At 40.5% G+C, this 23,043-nt stretch overlaps 1 protein-coding gene across 1 annotated transcript; it reads right to left on the reverse strand.

Annotated features, from left to right (window-relative positions):
* Window positions 1–2,572: 2,572 nt before the first annotated feature.
* On the reverse strand, window positions 2,573–15,247 carry dkk2 (dickkopf WNT signaling pathway inhibitor 2). Its single transcript, XM_085163699.1, has 4 exons — window positions 14,610–15,247; window positions 6,484–6,634; window positions 5,804–5,941; window positions 2,573–4,594 (listed from the first exon to the last, which is right to left on the reverse strand). The coding sequence occupies exons 1-4, from the start codon at window positions 14,793–14,795 to the stop codon at window positions 4,344–4,346; spliced, it is 726 nt and encodes a 241-aa protein (XP_085019825.1). The 5' UTR covers window positions 14,796–15,247; the 3' UTR covers window positions 2,573–4,343.
* Between the last annotated feature and the right edge of the window lie 7,796 nt (window positions 15,248–23,043).

Below are 23,043 nucleotides of genomic sequence, written 5' to 3' on the forward strand. Positions count from 1 at the left end.
TTTCTTTGAGCATATCAAAGACTTTTGTCTAAAGTTAACATCTGCAAAGCATCAGCCTATAATGGCTTTTATGAAGTCTTATTTGTACTTCTGAAAAAACGCACCGTGGTGCTTGTACAGGACAGGTTTTACTCATAAAAGACAACTGTAGTCACTTTCATAGCACGTTCACAGAAAGTTTTCCTAACGCGCTATCCCATCATGTCAGAAAGTAAGTACACCCTGTCATACAATAGTTTTTAGAACCACCTTTATGTTCAATAAGTTTATCAGTCGTTCACTTTGTTATGGAGGAATTTTGACCAATTCTTCATTTTATAACATTGCTTCACTTCACTGAGGTTTGTGGGCATTTATTTATTCATTCATTTCACTCAGACTGTGGTTTTGACTTTGACCAGGTCATTGCAACACCTTGATTCTTTGTTTTTCAGCCATTCTGTTATAGATTTGCTGCTGTGATTTGGATCGCTGTCCTGTTGCACAGCCTTAATTCAACCAAGCTTTAGATATCAAATGGCCTCACATTTGACTCTAGAAACCTTTTGAATACAGAAGAGCTCATGATCAAGACAATGACTGCAAGGTGCCCAGATCTTGTGGCTACAAAACAAGCCCAAATTATGACCTCTCCACCACAATGGTTGACAGTTGGTATAAGGTGTTTGTGCTGATATGCTTTGTTTTGCTTTTACCAAACATGGCGCTGTGCATTATGGTCAAACATCTCAACTTTGGTTTTGTTCGCCCACAGCATATTGTTCCAGAAGTCTTGTGGTTTGGTCAGAAGCAACTATTGCAAACAGAAATGTTGTTCTGCTACATTACTTTTGGGGAGAAGAGAATTCTTGCCGCCAACCCATTCTAGATCTTTTTATTGTTTTTAACGGATGGATGTATAGATGGTATTGAATAGGTCTGACCTTTCAATTCAATTTATTTACATACAATTCAAGTTTATTTATATAGCACCAAATCACAAAGGCAATCATCTCAAATCCCTTTGTAAGGTTAAAAAAAAAAAAAAAAAAAAAAAAAAAAACCTAATATAATACAGAGAAAACCCCAACAATCAAAAGACCCGCTTTGAGCAAACACTGGGTGACAGTGGGAAGGAAAAACTTCCTTTTAACAGGATGAAACCTCTGGCAGAACCAAGGCTCAAGGAGACGCAGCCATCTGCTGTGACCTGTTCGGGGTGAGGGGAAGAAGACAGGACAAAGACATGCTGAGGAAGACAGCCAGAAATTAATAATAACTATTGATTAAATCAAGTGGTGTATAAAACATACAGAGTGAAAACAGGTAAAGGAAGAAGGAATACTCTGTGCATCATGGCAAACCCCCAGCAGCCTAGACCTAATGCAGTATAATTAGGGGAATGTTTAGTTAGGGGCCAATCCAGCTCCGAACTATATGCTTTATCAAAAAGGAAAGTGTTAAGACTAATCTTGAAAATAGAGAGGGTGTCTGTCTCACAAATCCAAATGGTCAGTATCAGCATTTAGGACAAAGTGATAACAGTATTCCAATAGTCCAGCTTATAAGTAATAAATGTGTGAACCAGTTTTTCAGAGTTACTTTGAGACAGGATATTTCTAATTTTAGAGATGTTGGGCAAATGCAAGAAAGCAGTCCTACGTATTATTTTTAACTTGTACATTGAAGGGCATATCCTGGTCAAGAAAGACTCCAAGATTCCCTACAGTGTTACTGTGGGAGTCTGTTAGATATCATTTAAACTACTGGAGCGCAGCCTTTAATTCCTGGAGTATGCTCTAAGAATTAAAGCTACTTCTCATCAGCTGGGATTTCCTCTCCTAAGAAAGCCATGACATTGTATTTGCTGTTCTGAATGCTACAAGCTAGCAAACTGCCAAAACATATGCATTCATAGAGGTGCCCAAACTTGCTGATGATCAATTAATAAAGATCAATTAATGAAGTACATTTGATTATCAGCTATCGTTATTTTATGTTCTCGTTTTGCACCAATAAATAATTTTCCTTTTTTAATTTCCTAGATTAGTTTTTATTTTCGGTATATGTTGGTAGTCACTATTAAATTGATAAGACTTAAAACTTATTTTTTTTGTTTACATTTGTAATAGTTTGGTTTCAAATTATATAAGAGGTAACGACATGCCAAAACTCACCCCCTCCAAAGATTGCTATCAGTGTAACAAAGCAAACATTTCAAAGGTTTATGCATGAAGATATTTGAAAGACCATTTATTTAACACAGATTATTTTAACAACAGCGAATGTAAAATAACTTTTAATAATAAATATAACTTTGCTTTTATTTATAAAAATAAAATAATGTCCACACCTTTAATATCTAAAGTAAGATTTTCAGGGGCAAAGCCTGAAAAAATTGGAGAGTCATGTCAGGAAGTGCATTCAGCATCTTTGCCAGATCAAATATCCGTTGGCTGTCCCAACCCCTCGGGGAAAGGGTTTTTTTTAGCTATCAAAATGCATTATACGGTGTTTAATTTCCTGTTGTCATTGTAAGAATTCAGCATAAGAAGCAACGCGATAAGCAAAAACAAGGCCCGTGTACTAGGAATACAAAATACATTATTTTATTAATTCATCTTTGTAAATACATGAAACAGATCAATGCAGTGAATTCACAGAAACATCATTTCGTTGGATGCAAATCTTGAAACCATTTACACACAATTTACACAACACATTTTGGAATTTGATGCTCCCTATTTTAGGAACCATCCTTTTGATGCATTCAGTTTGTGATATCAGTCCATTCTATCTAAGCCTTTGCCCCTTATCTACACCCACAACTTTTATCGATTTCAGTCTATCCAACTGTGCTTGTTTCTTCTGACATTACTCTTCTCACCTAGATCATTTTGCTATAACTTTTAGGATTCCTTTGTTATTATATGTACATGATATACATTGGTTCTTAAATACATTTGCTTTGCTTCCAGTCTATTTACAATATTAGAGCTTATTGGTATTTTAATGGTTACAAAATATATGTACTTGATGCTCTAAAAAATGTCTTAAAGCGAAAGGAGGCAAATGTTATATTGATTTGTAGGTAATGAGTGGTTATCTAAAGCACTGACACCAGGGGAGAAAAAGCATTGCTTCACATCCATTACACCATAAAACTCAATATTTCATCAAAAGAAAGTATGCAGTCATATTTTAAAAGCAGAAAACTAAAGAGGGCTGTGTGCCATCAACAAGCCATTCGTTTTAACTGCAGTTCTCTTTAAAAACATCAGATTTGTGGAGCATTTTTGTAAATCTAATCAATCCTCTCACATCTCCATTTCTACTGGCTTCCTAAAGGGAAAAATTGCGACTCCAACATATCCCTGAATCCCGTTTGTATGATTTGAAAAGCAGAACCATTCCGGTATTGAAACCACCAAGTCTGCAGCAAAGGACTACCTCAGTGCAAACAGTTTTAACCCGCACAGTTGTATCACAATAGATTACAGCTGTATCCTACATCAAACAAGATTCCCACAATGAATACAATACTTTATCTCTCTTCTTGTGGCTAAAAATAGGGCAACAAGCGAATGCCCCAGACGAAACTCATCATTCCAAAGCAAATGTTCTTTGTGTCTTTGGTGTAAGAGGCACACACACACATCAGCGAATGTATATTTGTTCTTTGGACATTGTTGCTGGTTGTAAATGCTTTGCGTAGCAAAAGCTGGGTTCGATCTTAAAATAAGTACTAAAGTTGGCAAACAGACAGTATAACATGCCAAAATTCTGATCCTATGAGTGTCACATGCAACATTATTTAAAGCTAACTGACTTCAGAGTTTGGTAGAGCATGTACTCTTCAGTAAAAATATGGCTTTTGTGTTAATAGTCCTTCGGCTTCGAATATCATAAGCTGGAGGTTTAAGGAAAGACTGCTATGACTGTTGCTTCTATCTACAAAAAGTCCACACCTATCACAGCATCAGCTGACAAACTCTGTGGTTCCCTGATATTCATAAGAATGTGTAAAAGGTTGGTTTTTCTTTTGGGAGGGGATAGCATCCTATAAGCTCACTAATCTCTCAAAACCGTGAGTGTGTTTGTGTGTGTTTGTGTGTGTGCGTTTGTGTGAGGGTGCGTGATTGTTGTGTGGGGTGCAGGGATGGACCACTCACAGAGAACACATTAAAGCATTCCCATTTGCCCTCCGTTTGCAGAATAGCGAGCCTGAAGCCGCATCTGTTCTGTCTCTTGTCAGTCTCTGTCTTTTCCTTCTTTTCAGTACCGCCACAACCCATCCTTAAAAAAAAAAATCCCCTCACACATGGAGACGGAGGCCTTTAAGCCGACAACAGCTGCCTCCTGCTTCAGATCTTCTGGCACATGTGGAGTCTGGACTTGGACGAAGAGGTGGCGTCTTTCCACACCTTGCAGGAGAGGCCCTTGGCACAGTCACAGCGCTGGAAGAGTTCCAAGCCGTGAGTGCCTTTCTTCCTCTGCTTGGTGCATACTTCTCCCTGCCTCAGCACCGGTTTGCAGATTTTTGTCCAGAAATGGCGGGCGCAGCAGTAGCCGTCCGAGCAATCGGAAGAACGCAAGCACGGGTCACCCTCGTGACCTAGAGAAAGAAAGCAATAAAAATATATGAGCAGTGATAAACCGACAAACAATAAAATACAAACTTTGCATTAAACTGGCATATTTGCACTTGGAAAAACATAAACCAAAAAAAAGCATGTTCACATATCAATGTTTAATACTGTTTTTAAATTGCAGGTCAACAGCAAAAAACAGCCATGTTTTGCTAATTAAACAAAAAATATCAACAGCTGACTGATTCTATATAATAATAATTTCCATATGTCTAAATATGTTTCTTTAAACCCTCTTTCATAGGCTGTCCTAATTTTTTTCACATAACTCTGTATATATCTAACACACTTGCCTGACTGAATCTTTATAGATCAACAATCACTAGAATTGCGTGAAACACTTTTACTTGCAGGCCTGTGACACAGCTCACCAGAAGCCGCATTATCATCCAATCCAGTCATCCTGTTTCCCTGACAAACCCCACTTTGCTGACTAGTTATTCCATTATTCCATCAGTGTGATGGACTGCTAAGTCAGACTGTTTTCCACTGGTTTAACATCACTGAGTTTCTGGGTTGAGTTTATTCAAGTGGCAACCTGCACCAGCCTATTATAATGTAATAATGTGTAAGGAGAGCGGGTGAGTCAAGTACAAGTAAAACCAAATGGCCTCATTTATGGCAGATTTAAGTAGTGCTCTTATTTCCACGATCATTTTAGCATTGAAGCCTTGAGGGCGTATTTATAGTATAGTAATATAAGTGTGTTATTAAACAGATTACTATATTGATAATCCATTACTTGTCTTAAATCACGTGACATGAATGCTAAGAACAGGTCACTGTGAGTTATTTGCCTTAATTATGCCAAAGTTGCATTTTGTGGATAAAACTGGTGTATCATGGAAGGTGTCCTATCAATGAGACTGTTTGTATGGACTTAAGTAAGTGCAGAAACAGCAAAGGCATTGTGTTTTTTCTTTCCTTCTGGGATCTCCACGCTTAGCTTGAGACACAGACACATGGGCAGAGGGGAAATGAGGGGCATATTTTGGTGCACTGCAATACCCATGAGTACTTTAGGGGTTTCTTAAAGTTGACAAGAAAACAATTCAGCAAGACCAGGATAGGAGAGGGACAGAGCAAATCTAATATTAGAGGAAAAACAATGATGATAAAGGATAATATCTTGATATCACTCGGTTCATACTGGACATGCTTTGCTCAGATCTCACCTTTTAGAGAATGCTTGGCCTGTCCCTTTCCATTCTTCCCACCCTTCCAGCCGTGGTCTTTGGAGGAGAGCTTGATATGTTCATCTAACGGTGAGATGTGAGGCGAGATCACGCTCTCAGAGATGGGGACACAAATGACTGTAAAAACAGGAGAAACATATATAGTTAACGAAAACGCCAATGCTGCTTAGTTTTTCAGGAAAACATGGCACAGACTGTTAAAGCTGAGCACATTAGCCTCTGTGAAAGGTCTCTTAAATGGATGCTTTCAGTGCATAATGCAAAGAACTCCTATATGTGTTAGTGAGCTATGTTGATTTTAAACAAAGAGCAGTTTCAGCGCAGCCTCTGCACACATTCACGCTATTCACACTACAACATGTGACCACTGATTCCTAACCTCTGGGCCTCAATTGAATACAGTTCAGCTATAGTTCAGGGTTCTGTCTGAAAGCATGTGTTCAACATTATTTCAATATATTGGCTCTATAACTAAGACCCACTTTTTCAAGAACACTTGAATAAAACCAGAAATCGAATTTTCACGATAGTGCCCCGCAGTCATAACGTAATTGAAACTGAAATGTGCTACAATCATGCACGTGTGTGTGTGTGTGTGTGTGTGTGTGTGTGTGTGTGTGTGTGTGTGTGTGTGTGTGTGTGTGTGTGTGTATTCGTACAGTTACTGCAGCGGTTGCCGGGGCAGCACATAGCATCTCGATGACAGCGCTTCTTCCTCCTGCGACAGGTGAGGCAACGAGAAGGAGCCTGTTGAGGGCTGTGGCAGTAGCTGCCCACGCTGCACTCCTTGTCATTGCTGCAAGGGTACACCTGGATAGAGAGAGAAGATGTTATGTCCAAATATCTGTCTACCCAGTTTATGAAAGAACCTGTTATGTTGCATGACTTCCTGGCAGCAGAATTTCGAATGATTGCTGTGGACAGCCCGATCTAAAAACCATGCCTCACATAACTTCCATTGGTGAGGCGATGTGTTAAATTGAAATGCTCCCTGATGCAGTTTGAGCTATGCTGATGCCAGTTCAGTTGCAGGTTAATCACCCACTTACTTCAGTTATGTTAAAAGCACATTAAACGTGCGCGCAAGTCCTTAAAACACATTTTATGAAAAAATAAACAGAAAATGCTGCCTTTTGATATTTGACTTTGATGTATTTGCCTAAGTGACATCAAGCAATATAAAGCACATGCACATATGGCTGCAGTGTAAACACAATTCCCTTAATTGCATCTGCAGGGTTGTTATTTTCTTCTTTAGAAAGGCACACATCAGGCCAGAGTCAGAGAGTACCCATTGGACATGCGGTTCCCTTGGCAACACTGATCCTGTCAGCATCCGAACTCATGAAAAAGCCTCTTTTTACTGGGCCAGTGGAACATCTTGAGATGGTAAACTAATCTGTTATCTCCACCCTGTATTTTTAATTTAACATGGCATATGTTTTCTTGTAAAGATTTTGTGTCTCCCACATGTCATCACCCTCTGAATGTCTACACAGTGCTGTGGTGCACATGGCACCTGTTTAAAAGCGTAAAAGCTGATAGTTTTTTGCTCAAAGTATTGCGATACCTTTCCTATACCTTTCCAAAAGTCACGGCTGTGGCAAGCTAAAACAGTCAAGCCAAATTAATTTCACGTTACATCCAGGGGTCTTTGCAGAAACCCCTGATAACAAGAACACCTGATCCACCCCTGCAAAGGTGGTAGGTCTGTTCTTTCTAATCTGCAGCTGGGTCTTCAATTACTTTGCAAAATTATTGATTTAAGCTGTTCAACAAAGTTTCGTTTGGACCAAATACAGGACCTAGGAAAGAGCGAACTGAAGCCCAGGAGTTGTGTTTATTCGCTGTGTTACAGCTGGTTGCTAATGTACATGCCAGTGTCTGGTTGGTAGGTAAGCTTCTTGCATATTTTCCACCCTCTCATGAGCTAATCAGCAGCATTTCCCATTGCTAGTCACCTCAGAGTTGAGATTAGTTTAACATGTCACCTACCCACTTTGTGTCGCTTATTTCTCTGGTTCCCCCAGTTGTTAATTCTACTTTCTGATTTCTAGCTGGATTTTGATTGAAATACAGCAAATTCATATTTCTGAAAAGTAAGTTTAAAAACATGTGTTATTGTTTTGCAAGCCAAAGCTAAATTCCGCTCACTTTCTTTGTAATTACTGGGTAGCCCAAAAGACCCAAAAGCTTAGCAAATTAACCCAAGAGTATCCAAGTAAATGGCTAGATACCAGTGGGGGTATGTGGTGAAACATATTGTTCAGTTTGTTGTTTGTAGATTGTTTGTTTTGGGTGCAATTACTACAGGCTGCGGTCCTTCTATACCAAGTTTAAGGGGAAAATATGCTGTAGGGATTAACTCGTCTATTACTGGATGTTTCTTTTTTTTTTTTCCGTGGCAAAACAATACAGCTATTAAAATGACCAAACCAAGGCGAACCACTTCAGTTTCTCCTTAACTGCTCACAGGCTTAATGGGGCTACGTTTCAGTAGCCAATCACGCTCCTTTACAGTTCATTTGCCTTTGTTTTTGCTTTAGCATTTCTTGTTTTTACACCAAAAGCCTGAGAAATATTATGTAGCCAAGTACACAAGAGCTTTTACGTCTTTTCCCTAATGAAGGGACCACACAAAGAAGGCATAAAACTAACTATCCGTAGCAGTAAGAAGTGCAATTAAACCCAAGCTCGTGTACACCGACATGAGACTCTCTTTATTGGAACAACTGTCTTGATATAATTCCATACACATGCAAGTCCCATTGTCATTAGACTTGGAGCAGGAGCAAAGGAGTTTGGTGCAAATTGAAACACAAATCAAAGAACTTTGCTGACAAATGGAATAATGTCACAAATTTGAGCCGAACTCATCAACGCAGGGGGACATTTTAAACAGCTGCAGGAAAGGCTCACATCCACATCTGAGGGGGGGCACACACACACACACACGAAAAAGAAAGTTCAGGTCACTGTGTTTCTGCACATCATTCTTTTATTTCCAACCATTCACTTTAATTTGGAGGATAAGCTAAGATATGAAGTGGACCACATCTTTGCACAACAGAACACCTATTCACGCATAACACCAAAGCTAAGATCAAGTGGAATCTACTATTAATCACGTTTGCAGGAGACAGAAATAAGCACACGATGTTTTGGTGGCGCTCCGCTGCCAACACAACATCCACATTTCCCTGGCACTGCATTGACAGATTTGATTTATTTGGTGTACCACTGACAAACATGGAAGAGTCGACATGTGAGTGAACATAAAAGAGGTTTAAATCAGAGTAAAATCATTACAGCCGCAGTAAATATAACGAACTCCTTTTGGGGGTATGAAGGTCAGTACAGAGAGGTCTACCATCCCCAAAAGAGCGGGCGCCGTTCCAGACGTCGATGTACACCACATGTTTAAATCAGCTATCGACAATATCAATATTTCAGCACATTAAAAGTTGTTACTCATGTGCTTTAGCTTCAGAAAGTGAACAAGATTAGACTTGCTGGAGGTTTGCCATGCTGACTTTCTCAGAATGGAAACACATGGATGCAATGATAGCCGTAGAAAAATGAGCTGAAATATTCAGCTGAACGCTCATCTATCATTATGACAGATTCCCATAATGCAAATGATTAACATTGCTGATGAAAGCAACAAATCCTTGGTGCTTTATGGATTCCCAAAATTTCTTAATTACTACAAGGTTAAGAACTGCTGTCAGGATGTGGAGAGGTCATATTTGTTCGTAAGCAGGAGGAAACGCTGAAAATTTCACCTCATCGATTGCTAAGATACAAACCCGCCCTGCCAGCACTTCTGAAGCTCATTAATAAACACAGTATGGACTTTTCCCAGCTCCCAGTCTTTGTACTAAGCCAAACTAATAACCTCCTGGCTTCACCTCTCTATTTAACGCACATTAAGTCGGCATTGATTCCTCAAAACAAACAAGCCCAAACTGTTCCTCTCAGGTTTTTACAAACTACTGCTGTTATAATGACAAATAAACTTTCCCGCTCAACTGTGGAGTTCAGTTTCTCTGCAAGCTCCACTTTTAAAGAAATACGGACATTGCCGTGGACTCTCAAGAAAAGAATTTGCTGGAAATGTGGACTGAACAGAAGTTCACGTTTTCTTTTTCTCTCCTGACAAGAAAAAAATTCTGGTTATCTAAAGAAGACAAATGGATCCAGACGTGCAGCAGTACTTCATACTACCTGCATTCAAACCTATCTGTCTTTCTGAGCTAGCAGGTTTGCATCGATCACAGTACACAGGGCACTGTGGGAATGGGGCTCACCTCTTCCATCATGTCTCAAACTGCAAGACAATCCTTTGAAACCCAATGATACGAGGCCGGCCCCCTAAATCACAGCTGATAAACTTGCCTTATCTTGTCATGTTTTAAAACGCCTCTTTTGCAACATCTGAGGGACAGGGTTTCATTTGGGATACATCTTATTAATCTCATATCTCTTTTTTTCCCCTGTTGCTCCCTTATTTTTCCTTAGACAGCATAGCAACATAAAAGAAGAGCCTTGGATCCTGCATAGGAAGTGGGTTGAGCGCTCTGTACTGTGCAGCCTCTCATGGCATGCTGGTGAGACGATAAAGGAAGAGACAGACGGAGGGCAATAAGGGAAGCCCCCGGCCCTGTCTCGTGTTGCTCTCGTGCTGGTAAAGCTCCACGGCTTTGAAGAGGAACCTTAAATGTGCGGGAGCAACAATCTCCAAGGGATTTACTGCAGGATATACAGGGCTTTGAACCCTCTCTGCCAGTCTTTGGATCCCCTATTTACCTCTCTACAGTCATTCCAAAGTGCTGATATAATTCAACGGAAGAGCCCGGTAATGCATAAAAAAAAAATAACACCAAGAATGTTTCCTCTCCTCTATGTCTAAAACCCAGGCAGAACCAAGAACCAGTATGAACGCTGGAAAGCAGCAGTGGAACAACATAACAGAAGGGTAATTTAAGCCCTTAGACTCCAGCTCTTTATGATCAACTGACAAAAAAGCAAAAAAAAAAAAAACCCTCAAAGGTAATGTGAGAGAATAACAGACAAGAGGTTGGGTTGGTGGATGGGCCAACAAAATAAAGGGCCAACATCAGCTGACAGGTTTGTTGGTTTGTTTTTTGTTTGTTTTTGTTTTGTTTTTTTTAATAAAATGGCTACAATTGTTTCCCCAGACTTGTGTTTTTATTCTTATGATCTGGACGATGAAGCTCAAACTTGCCAAAAACCGTATATAAAAAAAAGAAGTGAATTGAATTCTTCAATTCTTCTATTTTGAACATTTTGTAAGATATATTGAAGCATCAGCACATGAGGGCATGGAGAAATGATGTATTTTATTGCTTCATTTGGAGCACTTGTAAACCTCACTGCTGAATGGAACGGTGATATTGACCTCCAATGCAAACACTAATAAAACGTAAGGCAGAACTGCAGTCTGCTGCAAATGGCAAAGATCACCTTTATGAACCATGACATTAGTGAAGGCTCTCTTTTTCATGTAACTATTGACTATAACATCCCTCTGCTACCCAAATCATTTTTAGCATCTTTTACAGTTTGTAAACACACTAAGTCAAAGAAATTAGCATTATTTCCTTCCACTTATTTTGCCTGGAACAAAAAAAAAAAAAAAAAGTTGCAGCAAAGCTAAAGCACTGTCTTAGGCATCCGCCCTCTTTGCTTTTTGTGCTCCTTCAGAGCTCCAGCTCATAACCTGAGGCAGTGAATGGTGTTAATGAGTGGCAGCGGCCTTAAAGAGTCAAACAAACGATGTCACTGAATAAACAAACTTCATATGCCCTGAAAGCACAGACGGCCGCTATCAGATAACATAGGGAAGACTGCACACAAGTCACTCATACAAACCATGTCCTCAGACACAACTCGGCCTCTTTCATCACTCAAAACACATGTGTTTATAACCATATCCCTTTGAGCAGTAGGATCCAGAGTCTCTAAAAACTAGGCCTTCCTTAAGTTAAGTATACATTCTGAGTTGATCTTAGTCATTGCACCCATAGCAAGGCTCACAGTCACTGTACGCGAGCGGTGTCTTCAAAGGCTATCGAGGGAAAGGGAAAAAGTGCTTGATGGTAATCTGGGAGGTATGCTGCTTTAAAAGGTGTAATCTTTGAAATAAGAGGTGCACAGGGTCTCTTCTCTCATTAACAAGTCTAGTTACAGTTAAGGTGGTCTGCACACAAGAACCCTAATGGTTCCGGCTCAAGGGCCTCATGGCACCCGAGGGACCCACATGCTGGAAAACCTGCAGAACTGAAGACTAAAACACACATAAGCAGTCACACCTTTTCTTTCTCTCTTTCTCAGCTCATTAGGATTCTTGAACAATCATTTTTGGCTTGGGGAGAAAGGCTACATTTTAATAGAGAGAATCTCAGGAGATTGCTTGTTAAAAGTAAACCCTCTGGTGAATTCAATAAAGCAACTAGTTAAGGCCGACTGACCGGCTGCTGTTTTACAGGCACGTTATGCACGAATGCCGCCAGAGTGTTGGTTCCCTTGTGGGTTCAGAGGTTACAGTGGTGAGCGCTGCCTGCCCGTGCTATCCATTTCTGTTGGTTCCCTTCCAAGAAGCCCAGAGTGCCACCCACGAACACTGGCTGTCAAGGTCTTGGAGGTTTTGGCTTTGTCGGTTTTACTCCAGTCAGGCTGACGTGTAAGGGACGAGACAAAAGGAAAACACTCAGCTGTTTGCCCCATCTGTACACACAGGAATTCCTAACGCCTTTCCTGGTTTGTGCGTGATTAATGTCACCCTTATCACCAACCTTTGTCAGCAGCTACAGGAAATCAAAGCACATTACGTTGTCAAATGCTTCCTTTAACCCAAAAGCTTTGACCAACATTTCTTACATCCATCATCTGATGGGTACAAAACTAAATTACACCCTGGTTTCCTGCTACAGCCACTCGTCGTATTCCAGTAATCTTCTATGAAGTGATGTAAAACCAACGTTTGGGGAGATTCCTGGTAATTTTCAGAATAATTGTTAACCTTGAGTGAGTTTCAGGTCCCCAAACAGCTGTATTAAACCATGTAAAAGTGAAGTGAAGTACTGGAGAAAAACTGCATTTTAAAATATAAATGGATACAGTGGTAAATTGTTCAGATTGTCTTTCACATAACTGGGGATTTCATATATCCCCGAACACTAATTTGCTAACTACCCTCACCAGTTGTGGCAAACTCAGCAGTATTACAATGCATTCATAATACAACAGCGCCAAAGTCTCCTCCTAAAACTGACGCCAAAAGAAAAGTTGAGCCGACACATGCCCTTTTCCCCAATCTTCACCCGAGCGCTAAACTGACATATGAAAGTAGAGAGGCACCTCAAAGATGGAAATATAGGATGGCAAAAGCCTCAATAATGGATTGTGTGTGTGTGTGTGTGTGTGTGTGTGTGTATAATTGTGCAATCTAAGGTACAGATATTGCAGATTTACCCCAAAAAACTTGCAAAAACTGCATCCTGTTGTTCTCTTCTAAATTAATTGTGCTGGACACTTTTACTGAAACACAAAGTGAAACACAAATCAGACTTTGATTTATTCCACTATTTAATACAGCTATTTACAGATAGCCACTGCATGATGAGAGGCAGAAGGACAGTGCAGCTTGCTCACCATCGTCAAGCCACAAGTCTTCGCCAAGGCCGAGCTGCGGCTGTTTCTTTACCACTCTGGAAAACCTCATAAACGATATTAGCCATCCTGGTTTGGACCCACCACACCATGACATTATACTTTTGTAACAGTGTGGTGGTTTCTGCACACACATATTGTTTTCCCTCAGTCCACTCTTCCAAACCATTGCAAAGGCATTGAAGTAAGCAGGCGCTCAAAATTGTGGTCTGGCACAACAGCTTTTCCATAATTCTTCTGTTTCAGCTCGATGCCTCCTTTTTCAAAACTAAGCATTTCACTGATATGCTAGACGATCAAAAAAGGCAAGGTGTACAGGCCAAATGCAAACGAAGCAGGTGAGACCACTGGAGGGAGGGGTGTCCTGGAGATGTGGCAGTGCCATCTACTGCTCGCACACTGTCTGCTATGCTTATTTTATACATACACGCCTGCCTTCCAAGCTGATTTAAACATCCACCTCTCAGGAATTATTTGCTGGATTGTGAATTTTCCTGGCCAATCCACAGGTCTAGATGTTCACAGTTTTTTTTAATCTCATATTTGCTCTCACAAGCACTCTCTACAGGAATCCACTTTGTTGAAACAGTGGGGATCGATACCCCTTTGAGTGGGTATAAAGTGGTTGGTAAGAGTGGCCCCACAGAATCTCATAATCCCAGCAAGCGCCTGGACCGCTTTAATGACACGCGGATCCAGACAGAAAATTACCCCAAGTGCTAACTTTTTCTCACTTTTCTGACGGAATTAATGATTTACTGTGGAAGTGTGCTGCACCCGACTGTGGCGTCAGGTTTGAAAGGCAATTAGGATTTATGAGGGGTCCAATCCTCCCAATTTCCAATAACGATCCACACATGACGCAGCTTTCTGAAGGTGTATATTACTATTTTACCCTTTAATTGTGCAAAGGAAAATGTTTCCCACTCAGCAATCATAAATTGGAAAAGGGGAACTCGTGGAAGAAAAGTTATTGCTATTACGATTGTTTTTGTTGCATTTCATAAACTGTCTTCTTAGTAATACAGGGAAAAAAGTGCTCTGACATCTCCGCTGATATTTTCTCAGACAGTGAAATAACTGAAGTTACCTGGATGTTGTGTTTCTTGGTGACTGTTGCAGATCGGTTGGTTGCCGGTGTCGGTATTTCTTCCAACTGACCGGGTTTGATGGAATTCGCCTTCGGGCGCGCCTCTGATACCTGGGATGTCCCAGTCCTGAGCGCAGTGACGAGAAACACTACAACACAATATCTATTCCAAGCAGAGACGACCATCCTCAAAAAATACTGAAATATATGAAAAAAGAAAAAAATAATTTAGTAAAAAAGAAAAGAAAAGAAAAATAAGTTTCTCAATGAGACGTGTGCGCCCTGGCAGTGTCCATGCGTCACGCTTGTCAGACTGCAGTACACACAGTGGTGGTGATGATGATGATGCCAAGTTTCTGGTCCTGAAAAGGTCAAATAATTAAAAGAAGGACTGCCATTGAAGATTATTTTAAAAGCAACGACACAGACAAACACGGGGAGCCAGGTGCACGAGTAAAAAAAAATTATTATTTTTTGTATGAACCTAAACTGTTAAAATGCCGATGCTCTGAGGGTCAGACAGAAACTTGACAAGAGGTCTCCACTGTGCCTCAGTCTGGCTGCGAGTGAGCGCTTAGTCCTGTAGCCGGCTGTTTTATGATCTCGGATACTTTCTTTTTATAGGATTCTAATGAGTTTGCTTCCTCCGCCCCTATTCACAACTGACAAAGAATGAAACTGATCTGTGCGCTGCGCTGCTGCTCTCGCATTGTCGTCTGGACACCGGCACCAGGAGCTCCGTTGGGAAAAAGCTATAAAATTATACACTGTGTATTTTAACTGAGCACTTAACCCTTTTTTACTGCGATCACGCAAAGGAAACGGGAAGGGAAAAAGTCACTTTAGCGAGTCCAAAAAAGAAGGAGAAAAAGGGCTTTCTTTTGGAAGTGAGGTGGAACGCTTTACTTTAAAGGGATAATTAATTTATCTGTCTGGGGAAAAATTTGTACCTGTGCTTAAAATTTAAAAACTGCCCCGCCAAATGTTAAAGAGAGAGAAAAAAACAGTTTAGGGTTAACCAGCATTCGTAGAATTTAAAAAAAAATCTGATAACTATTGTTTTCTCCCTGGGAAAGACATCCCTCATGATGCAAGGGATGACGACGGTGATAAGGTTACTGATGCAAGAATTATAGAGGCTCCTTTGTTGTTACGAGTCTTGCATGGGGATAAATTATATTCATGTTGGTTAGATAATGTATTTCTTGGTACAATGGCTTCTTTCAGTTTTAGGCAGGTAGAGCAGACGTGAATAATTCACTCAGGGAGTGATTCATTGTCGTGATTTCGGTGATGTATTGCTCTTATTGTGCGCACTTTACATGCATAAAATAATGTGAGGTGCTTGGTCATGATCATTGATTATAGCGTTAAACATGATAACTTTCCAATGTGAACCACGTGCATGTAAATCAAACACAAAATTTAAAATAACAAAAAAAAAAAAAATAGCTGCCAGCAATCAAAATCATTTGCACACAATAGCTCACCTAATACTACTTTAGTCTTCACACAAGCTGGAAGCTTCTATTGAAGGCTGGAAGCCTGGCTGGGCAGGGATGAAACCAGAATACTGGTAAAGGCTTCTGACCTCAAAAGCGATCCATCACAGCCTCCAATTCAAAGTGTCAAGTTCTTTTGTCAGAGACAATGGGCGACCAACTGAACTGGGGAGTGGGAGGAAGTATTGGACTTGTCTGATGTAACTGTATATGCGGAGGTGATACTATTTTAGCCTCTGTTGTCACCTGAGCGTGCACTGATTTACCAGACAGATGCTTTTACCAGAAACACATCTGAAAAGACCTCAGTCCATTTTCAGACAAGTTTAATGTGGGAAACAAGGTTTGGATAATTAATTGGAGTAAGTCTGCATAACATAAACTTGCACTGAGTAAATAGTTCAGTCACTGGGAAGTTTTTTTGTCCTTTGTGGGATAAATGGAAGATTATGTTCTTATGTTCAAATAACCATTGCAAAAAGAAAGAAAGAAAGAAAGAAAGAACGGAAGGAAGGAAAAAAATACACAGAGCAAAAACTTTGATTTATTCCACAAACACTGGGTGGTGCCCAGCTGGACTTTGTCTGGCTTCGTTATTCCTGATGAAACAGCTGAAAAAGTCCCGAAAGAGACGGCAAAATGGGCTGACAGTGAATCAGAGGACCAGAGCAAAGAGAGAGATGGGTTTGGTTGGTCTGCGGCATTTCAGACACAGTCATCAGTTTAATACATGCAAACAGGAAAGAAAGGACACTTCAAATGATAGTCTGCAGAAGCGTCAGAGGGGAGGAACACGGCGTGTTGATGCACTAGTGCTGATAAGTGTGGAAACATCTGCAGAAACCACAGCAGATTAAACGTGACGGTATCCTGCTGGAGGGAAGGTGATGTGAAGACTGCAGACAGCAAAGCTTCCGGTCCATGACGGTGTGAGCATATTGCATGTTAGTGGATGTCACTGATAAGTGTAAGAAAAAAAAGATATTAAAAAAATAATATTTGAGTTGGGATTCACAGAGGCGGGGGGGGGGGGGGGGGGAAGCAGGCTAAAGAAACTGGGCCAAAATCTGTGATTGCTGTCTTGGCTCTTTTAGTAGGAAATAGTTTCCCGTGGGATTTTCTTATGTTCTGACACGCTATCATCACCCGAGCCTCCACACGGTAACCACATTTGGACTGTTATGTTGCTGTGTTAATACTTTAACAGAGGCAGATTCTCAAATGTTTAAGAATTTAAGCCGTCTGTAAAATCACAGCATAGAAAATATCACCTGTGAGTGACAACAGTGAAAGCAAAGCACAGCCGATTTGCACTTTGCACTTGAGGGACGATTAAAAAGTGTATAGTGAAAATTAGAACCCATTCATACTAGACTGGATAAGGTCTTCCATCACTTTCAAACAACTTGGAGCTGGAGAAAAACTGATAAAAACTGTAAAATTATAGCCATGTTTACACTGGCTGAGGCAATCTGATTTTGCAGATGCCCCAGTTTCAATAGAATTCATGACAACTAGACAGTGTAATAGCTGTGGCCAGTTAGGTAAACACACATTTTAGGTATTAGATACTCCAGACTAGACTGATTAAGATTTAAGATTACCATTTGTTGTTGCTGGACGCACTGTTCTCCGGCTTTTGTGATCAAAAAATTAATTTTTCTCGAAAGTCAAGCATTTGCCAGTTGTGCCAGATGTGTGTCAGCAAACAGAAGGAAGCTGACTGCAGGAAAGCAAACATGGATGCTAGCGTGTTTTGGGTTCCATGAACTGACGTCACAAACTATTGTCATCTGTAAAATGAAATCTTTTTTTTTTCATTATTATTTTACTTCATACAAGATTTCAGCTACTCAACATCCCTGGTCTCACTTGCGATATTTGGGGTTTGGTAATATACGAAAACTACTGTGGGAAGGCCAGTTGAGTAGCCACACGCATTTACAACTAAGAAATTCCGCAAAAATCCGTGCAGAATATGGTTTAGGATTGTCTTGGTGAAATCAGCAAGGACACAACATAGGTTTTCTTAGTTCCTGAAGTATGTGTTGTAGCAATTACTGGCAATTGCAAGCATAATCAGAGCTAAACTGTTTTTAATTAACCCAAACTCCCAAACCTAACGTCTCTTGCGTGGCCATTTTCTGGTTTTATGCTTATTAGTTTTGTTGCTACGTCACTTTACCCGTGACACAAATGTTTAGATGGAGAAAACTGATGTTTCACATCTTTTAAATCAACTCAGTTTTTCCCTTGTCTTAGTTTTTCTTCACCATCATTAAGTCAATGTAACCACCAAGTTAAAACCTAAAATGAGGAAATCAGTGGGGGTTTTTTTTGTTTTTTTTAACTATTTGCCATGTTTCGCTTGATATGCACTGGAGTTGTGCCAGATGCGATGAAGAGTGCATTATACTGAAATGACACAGGTTCAAAATCAAATAAATTGGCACAACTACATCCGAGCAGTACGGTAATCTGTAGTTACAACATTTTACGTCTTGTGTGAAGAACAATTTGGATTAACATTTTTGGATTACCATCAAAGCCGTTGTGGGTTTAAACTTATGTGTAATTGAAGACAGTGTAAACCAGTTTCACTGTGCCTCACTGTGTCTGCTTCTTGTTAATAGATCACACAATCCATGAATGGTTTCACCTTCCCAGGCTTACCACCCACAACTATGCTTCATTACAACACATCAGTCAGTGTAGTGTAAGTCTGCCTTTGATTCGGGGTCATTCAGAAATTTGGGTGTTTATGTTCTGTCCATAGTGCAGGGTTTCCCGTGGTGGAGACCCAGCAACATATCTGTCATGCTTTGTCAGTGAGGTGGAGCTGAGTGAAAGACTGCCGCTGACTTTGATGTGGCTTATACAGAACATGCATATGGACTACACCCCACAATAGATGAACAATTTATCCAAGAGACTGTCTCTCCACTTTTTTTTTACACATCCAGCAGATGTGAGCTGGCCTGATGACGTGGGTCATGCAGCAGATGGCTCGACATTAGAACAGCCGGCCAAAAGGAAGCAAGTCTGGATCCAGCAAATTAAATGTTTGGACGTCACACGAAAAACAAACAAACAACACATTGGCTTTGATTTCATTGAAGGTGACTGTTCTCATTTTTTATCACCAGCTTCCTTCAGGATGACATTAATGATGGATTATCTCGACATCTCTTCTCGTAAAGAGCTGTTACCAAACACCATTTTGCTCCGCATATTCTATTGCTTAAGTTGTGTTTTTACAACAAAATTCCTAGTTTACATCTATCGCTTGCAGAAATGATCCGTTTGAGTTTGAATCAGTTTTTTTTTCACTACTGTTTCAACTCTTTCCAAGTAAAAAAACATTCTGCTTTTAATAAAAGATGAGCCCCGTGACTGATGCTGGAGTTATCCAGAAATTAAGACTTTGGGATCAAAGAGTTTTCAAACTTAAGTGCATTCAGAGACAAACAGAGATGTTTTGCAGAGATATGTCTCGCAGTTCATCAGCCCTTCGTACGGTCTATTCTTTCCATTACTACACCGAACACATAAAGACTGATCAGTCCCTATTGCAATTATTCTTAAATCTTCTCTTGAATGCACTACTTCAAAATGTTTATGCTTCACTCTCCACAATTGTCATCAACCCTTACAAATAAGGATGGCTTGAAGATTCATTTTTCTGAAGCAGAAGTCAACAAAATCCCATATTTATTTTCCATATCCAACCTACAGTCGCTCTATAGGCCAGCAGTGAGGAGTCACTGCCATTTTGTAGCCTGCTCTTAGGATTTCTTTTACCCTTCTTTAGGATTAAGATTAAAATGTTCATTTAAAACTAAGGTCCAGGTTGAAGGGATAGGTCTGTGCAGGTAGAGACACCTTCCAGAGACCTTCCAGAGGAACACCAAAGCGTTCCCGAGGCAGCCGTGGACGTGATCTCTTCAGTGAGTATTGTGTCTGCACTGGGGTTACCTCCCAGTAGGTCTGAGCTGTCTGAGACAGCTCAAGAGACGAATTGTGACTGTGCAGAATTGCATGCAGAGAATTTACATTATAATGTACCAACTATGCATGCTCCACAGGTGGCAGACCGCAGCAGAGTATAATCAAGGCATATGGCTAAAGCCTTGATTATACTCCGTTCCTGACACGGATATAGAGACCTGGAGACACCACAGCCGAGTAGTCATGCCTGTTATATATATTTTTTAAGTCCACTTGAAGTCCCTTGCCTGGGATCCATACGCAGTTGTTGCTGCGATGCTGCAGTTATGTCTGTTTGTGTTATTTGCTATTTGCTTACGGAGAGGCTACAGACAGGACAGGACACAGACAGTGTTCCTGTCAGTCCTCTAAGATCCAAACTGCATTTTGCTTAATGTGGATGGCACTGTGTGTCGGTCAATGCTTATTCAATGACAACTGGACCAGAACAGGGAAGGGAGTGACAGTAGAGTTCAGGGGGAAAGGGAAAAGTGTAAAACAATGGTCACACTTTTCATCATTCTTAACACTCGCTTTCACTCTTTTTATGTTATAAATGGAACAGCATCTCACAGCTGACTGACAGCCCTAACAGCACAAGCAAGAGTAGCCAAATGACCAGTTGTACCACATATTTTTGACACTGGCCCCATTTGGCAACAGACGCTCTGTGCAGGTAGATAGAGGAGCACGCTACCAGTGCTGTACCATATTGTCCTCCTAATCCTCCTAGGACAACCCCCCTGAGGTCGCAAAGAACAGGCAGGCACATGGATGTCCACACAGCCCTTGTGCTCAACCTCTAATGGTGAAATTTACTTCACTCGGACCCGAACAGACCCTAGTGGCCTCGTGTAGGTGGCAAGTATAATCAAGGCCTAAGGCTGAGCCCGGACACCCTGGTCTTATTCTTGTGGTCAGTAAACTGACAGATAAAACGACAGTTTCACTTTCGTGCTCAGACCAGTACAGCATTCACATATTTCATTAAGTCTTACTAATCTGTCACCTCACTCATTCAGATGTTTCAAAAGGGGAACAGAGAACCTTTATTTTATGTCAAATTAAAAACAGGGCGACAGGTAGACTGAGTTTGTCTCTTAAAAGCAGCAATTAGACACCAGTGTCAAAGTGATGTCATATTGTTTTCAGGCGCAGGCTTATAAATACAACAACTTTTAAGGAATACAGCAGCTAGAAAAAAAAAACAGTAGTTACAAATCCAACAGTTTCCAAAAAAGCAGAGATGGAATCTTATTAGGTGCTTTGGCGACCTGTAAAAAAGCAAGAGGCCAGTTTTTACAGAACACTCTGTGGTTATGATGTGCTACATGTTAAAGTTAGACGGGGAACTTTTCTCCCCTCTCAAGAGTTTTTGGCCTGAAAAAGTTTAAGAGCTCCTGTTCCCAACATCATTTTCTCTGCTTTACTTTATTACCTCTGCTTCAGCGAGGGAGCACATTTCATGACAAAACATTTCTAGTTCTGATCTCAGAAGTGCAGCTACCAAAAACTAAGTATTGTCTGAATTTGGGGTCAACAAAACAAACAAAATTCCCCATCTTATTTCCCTGGCTTATGTATAGATTTGCTGTACTTTCAGGGGTTTATGTAGTGGCTTTGATTTCTTAATTGCAATAATATGTTCAGGATTTCTTACTTTTTCTGGCAGGACCTGGATTACAAGTTGAAGCAACAGCAACATCTGCCCATCTCTGTCTCAGTTTTTGCCATTTTACTGTGACCGAGCATTGGGTAGCCAAATCATTAAACGCTAAAAAAAAAACCTATTTTGTAGACCTAATATAAAGAAACAATACATTAACCAATAATCTATAAATGTTTCCCTTACAAACATAACCTCAGTGACATCAAAACTACTCAAACTGTTAAATTATATCAGCGGTACAATGAAAGGTAATTATTTTGTCATTAGGGCAGTACAAATTCTGATCTCTGCCATATGTGCATGTCATTACCCAATGACTGAAAGCAATTTTAAAAACTTTAACCAGCATACAGAAGTGCAAGAAAGCTCTAGATGTTCATTCTTGTGACTATTGGGAAACTAAAGCCACAGCATAACTTCCTCTGACATGTAATGATTAATTGTTCCGACCCGAGGCTCTCATCTGGATCATTAGCAATATCACTTTAATCAAAAGTCCAACACTGCTTTCATAACTTCCTTCAACTGCACATTCCAGGAAGATGAACTGGAGGCTGCAGTAAGCAGTGTGCACAGCTCTGTTAAAAAGAGGACATGCTGCTTGGCAGATAATTGTTCCTATCCTGTCATTTCTCAGGAAGATGGATTAGGCCATTTCTGAAGAGTCTAGCTTTCAGCACATGAATGCACCCTGTTTCTGCTTTTAAACGACTTGAGATTATTTAATCGATAACACTGACCCTTCCCTTGCAGAATGCTGACCACATGAAAGCACGCAGGGCTCCACTAATCAGGGACCTAAAAGGCCATTCCTGCCTCTAAATCAAACGATGCTTTCTTTGCCTCAGGCTGTGTGACGTGGCGACACACAGAGGCACACTGTCACTGCTATTTGAAGTCGTCTTTAAAGATACCCTCCTGAAGCTTCAGCATAGACAGCTGATATGATAGAAAGGCAGCTTTGGCATTCTATGATCATTTCTCATGTGCAAATGAGCAAAGACATTAGAGTGCAGGTACTACAACAAGACAATGGCATCCATGCATACCAGGCTTTTGTTCTGCTGGCTTTAGTGCCACAGTTACCATTATAATACATGGAATGGGAGAGAATTTAAATATAGTTGTCTATGCTGAGGTTGTCAAATTTGAAAAGAAAATTTCAGCCTGCGGTTCAGACGAGCATGAACCACGAATAACAGACTTCAGGTACGCATTCAGCAGAGCGGTGTGTACTGGGGCCAGAGTCTGGCAGCTTGTGGCCAACTCTCAGAAT

Source organism: Neolamprologus multifasciatus, chromosome 6, assembly GCF_963576455.1.
Source record: "Neolamprologus multifasciatus chromosome 6, fNeoMul1.2, whole genome shotgun sequence".
NCBI classification, from domain to species: domain Eukaryota; kingdom Metazoa; phylum Chordata; class Actinopteri; order Cichliformes; family Cichlidae; genus Neolamprologus; species Neolamprologus multifasciatus.

Excerpts from the sequence above, each read along its gene's own strand:
- dkk2 (XM_085163699.1), bottom strand. The coding sequence starts at position 14,795 with ATGGTCGTCTCTGCTTGGAATAGATATTGTGTTGTAGTGTTTCTCGTC. Across the intron at positions 6,635-14,609 it reads CCAAGAAACACAACATCCAG|GTGTACCCTTGCAGCAATGA; the intron begins GTAACTTCAGTT and ends CTCTCTATCCAG. Across the intron at positions 4,595-5,803 it reads GGCCAAGCATTCTCTAAAAG|GTCACGAGGGTGACCCGTGC; the intron begins GTGAGATCTGAG and ends TTCTTTCTCTAG.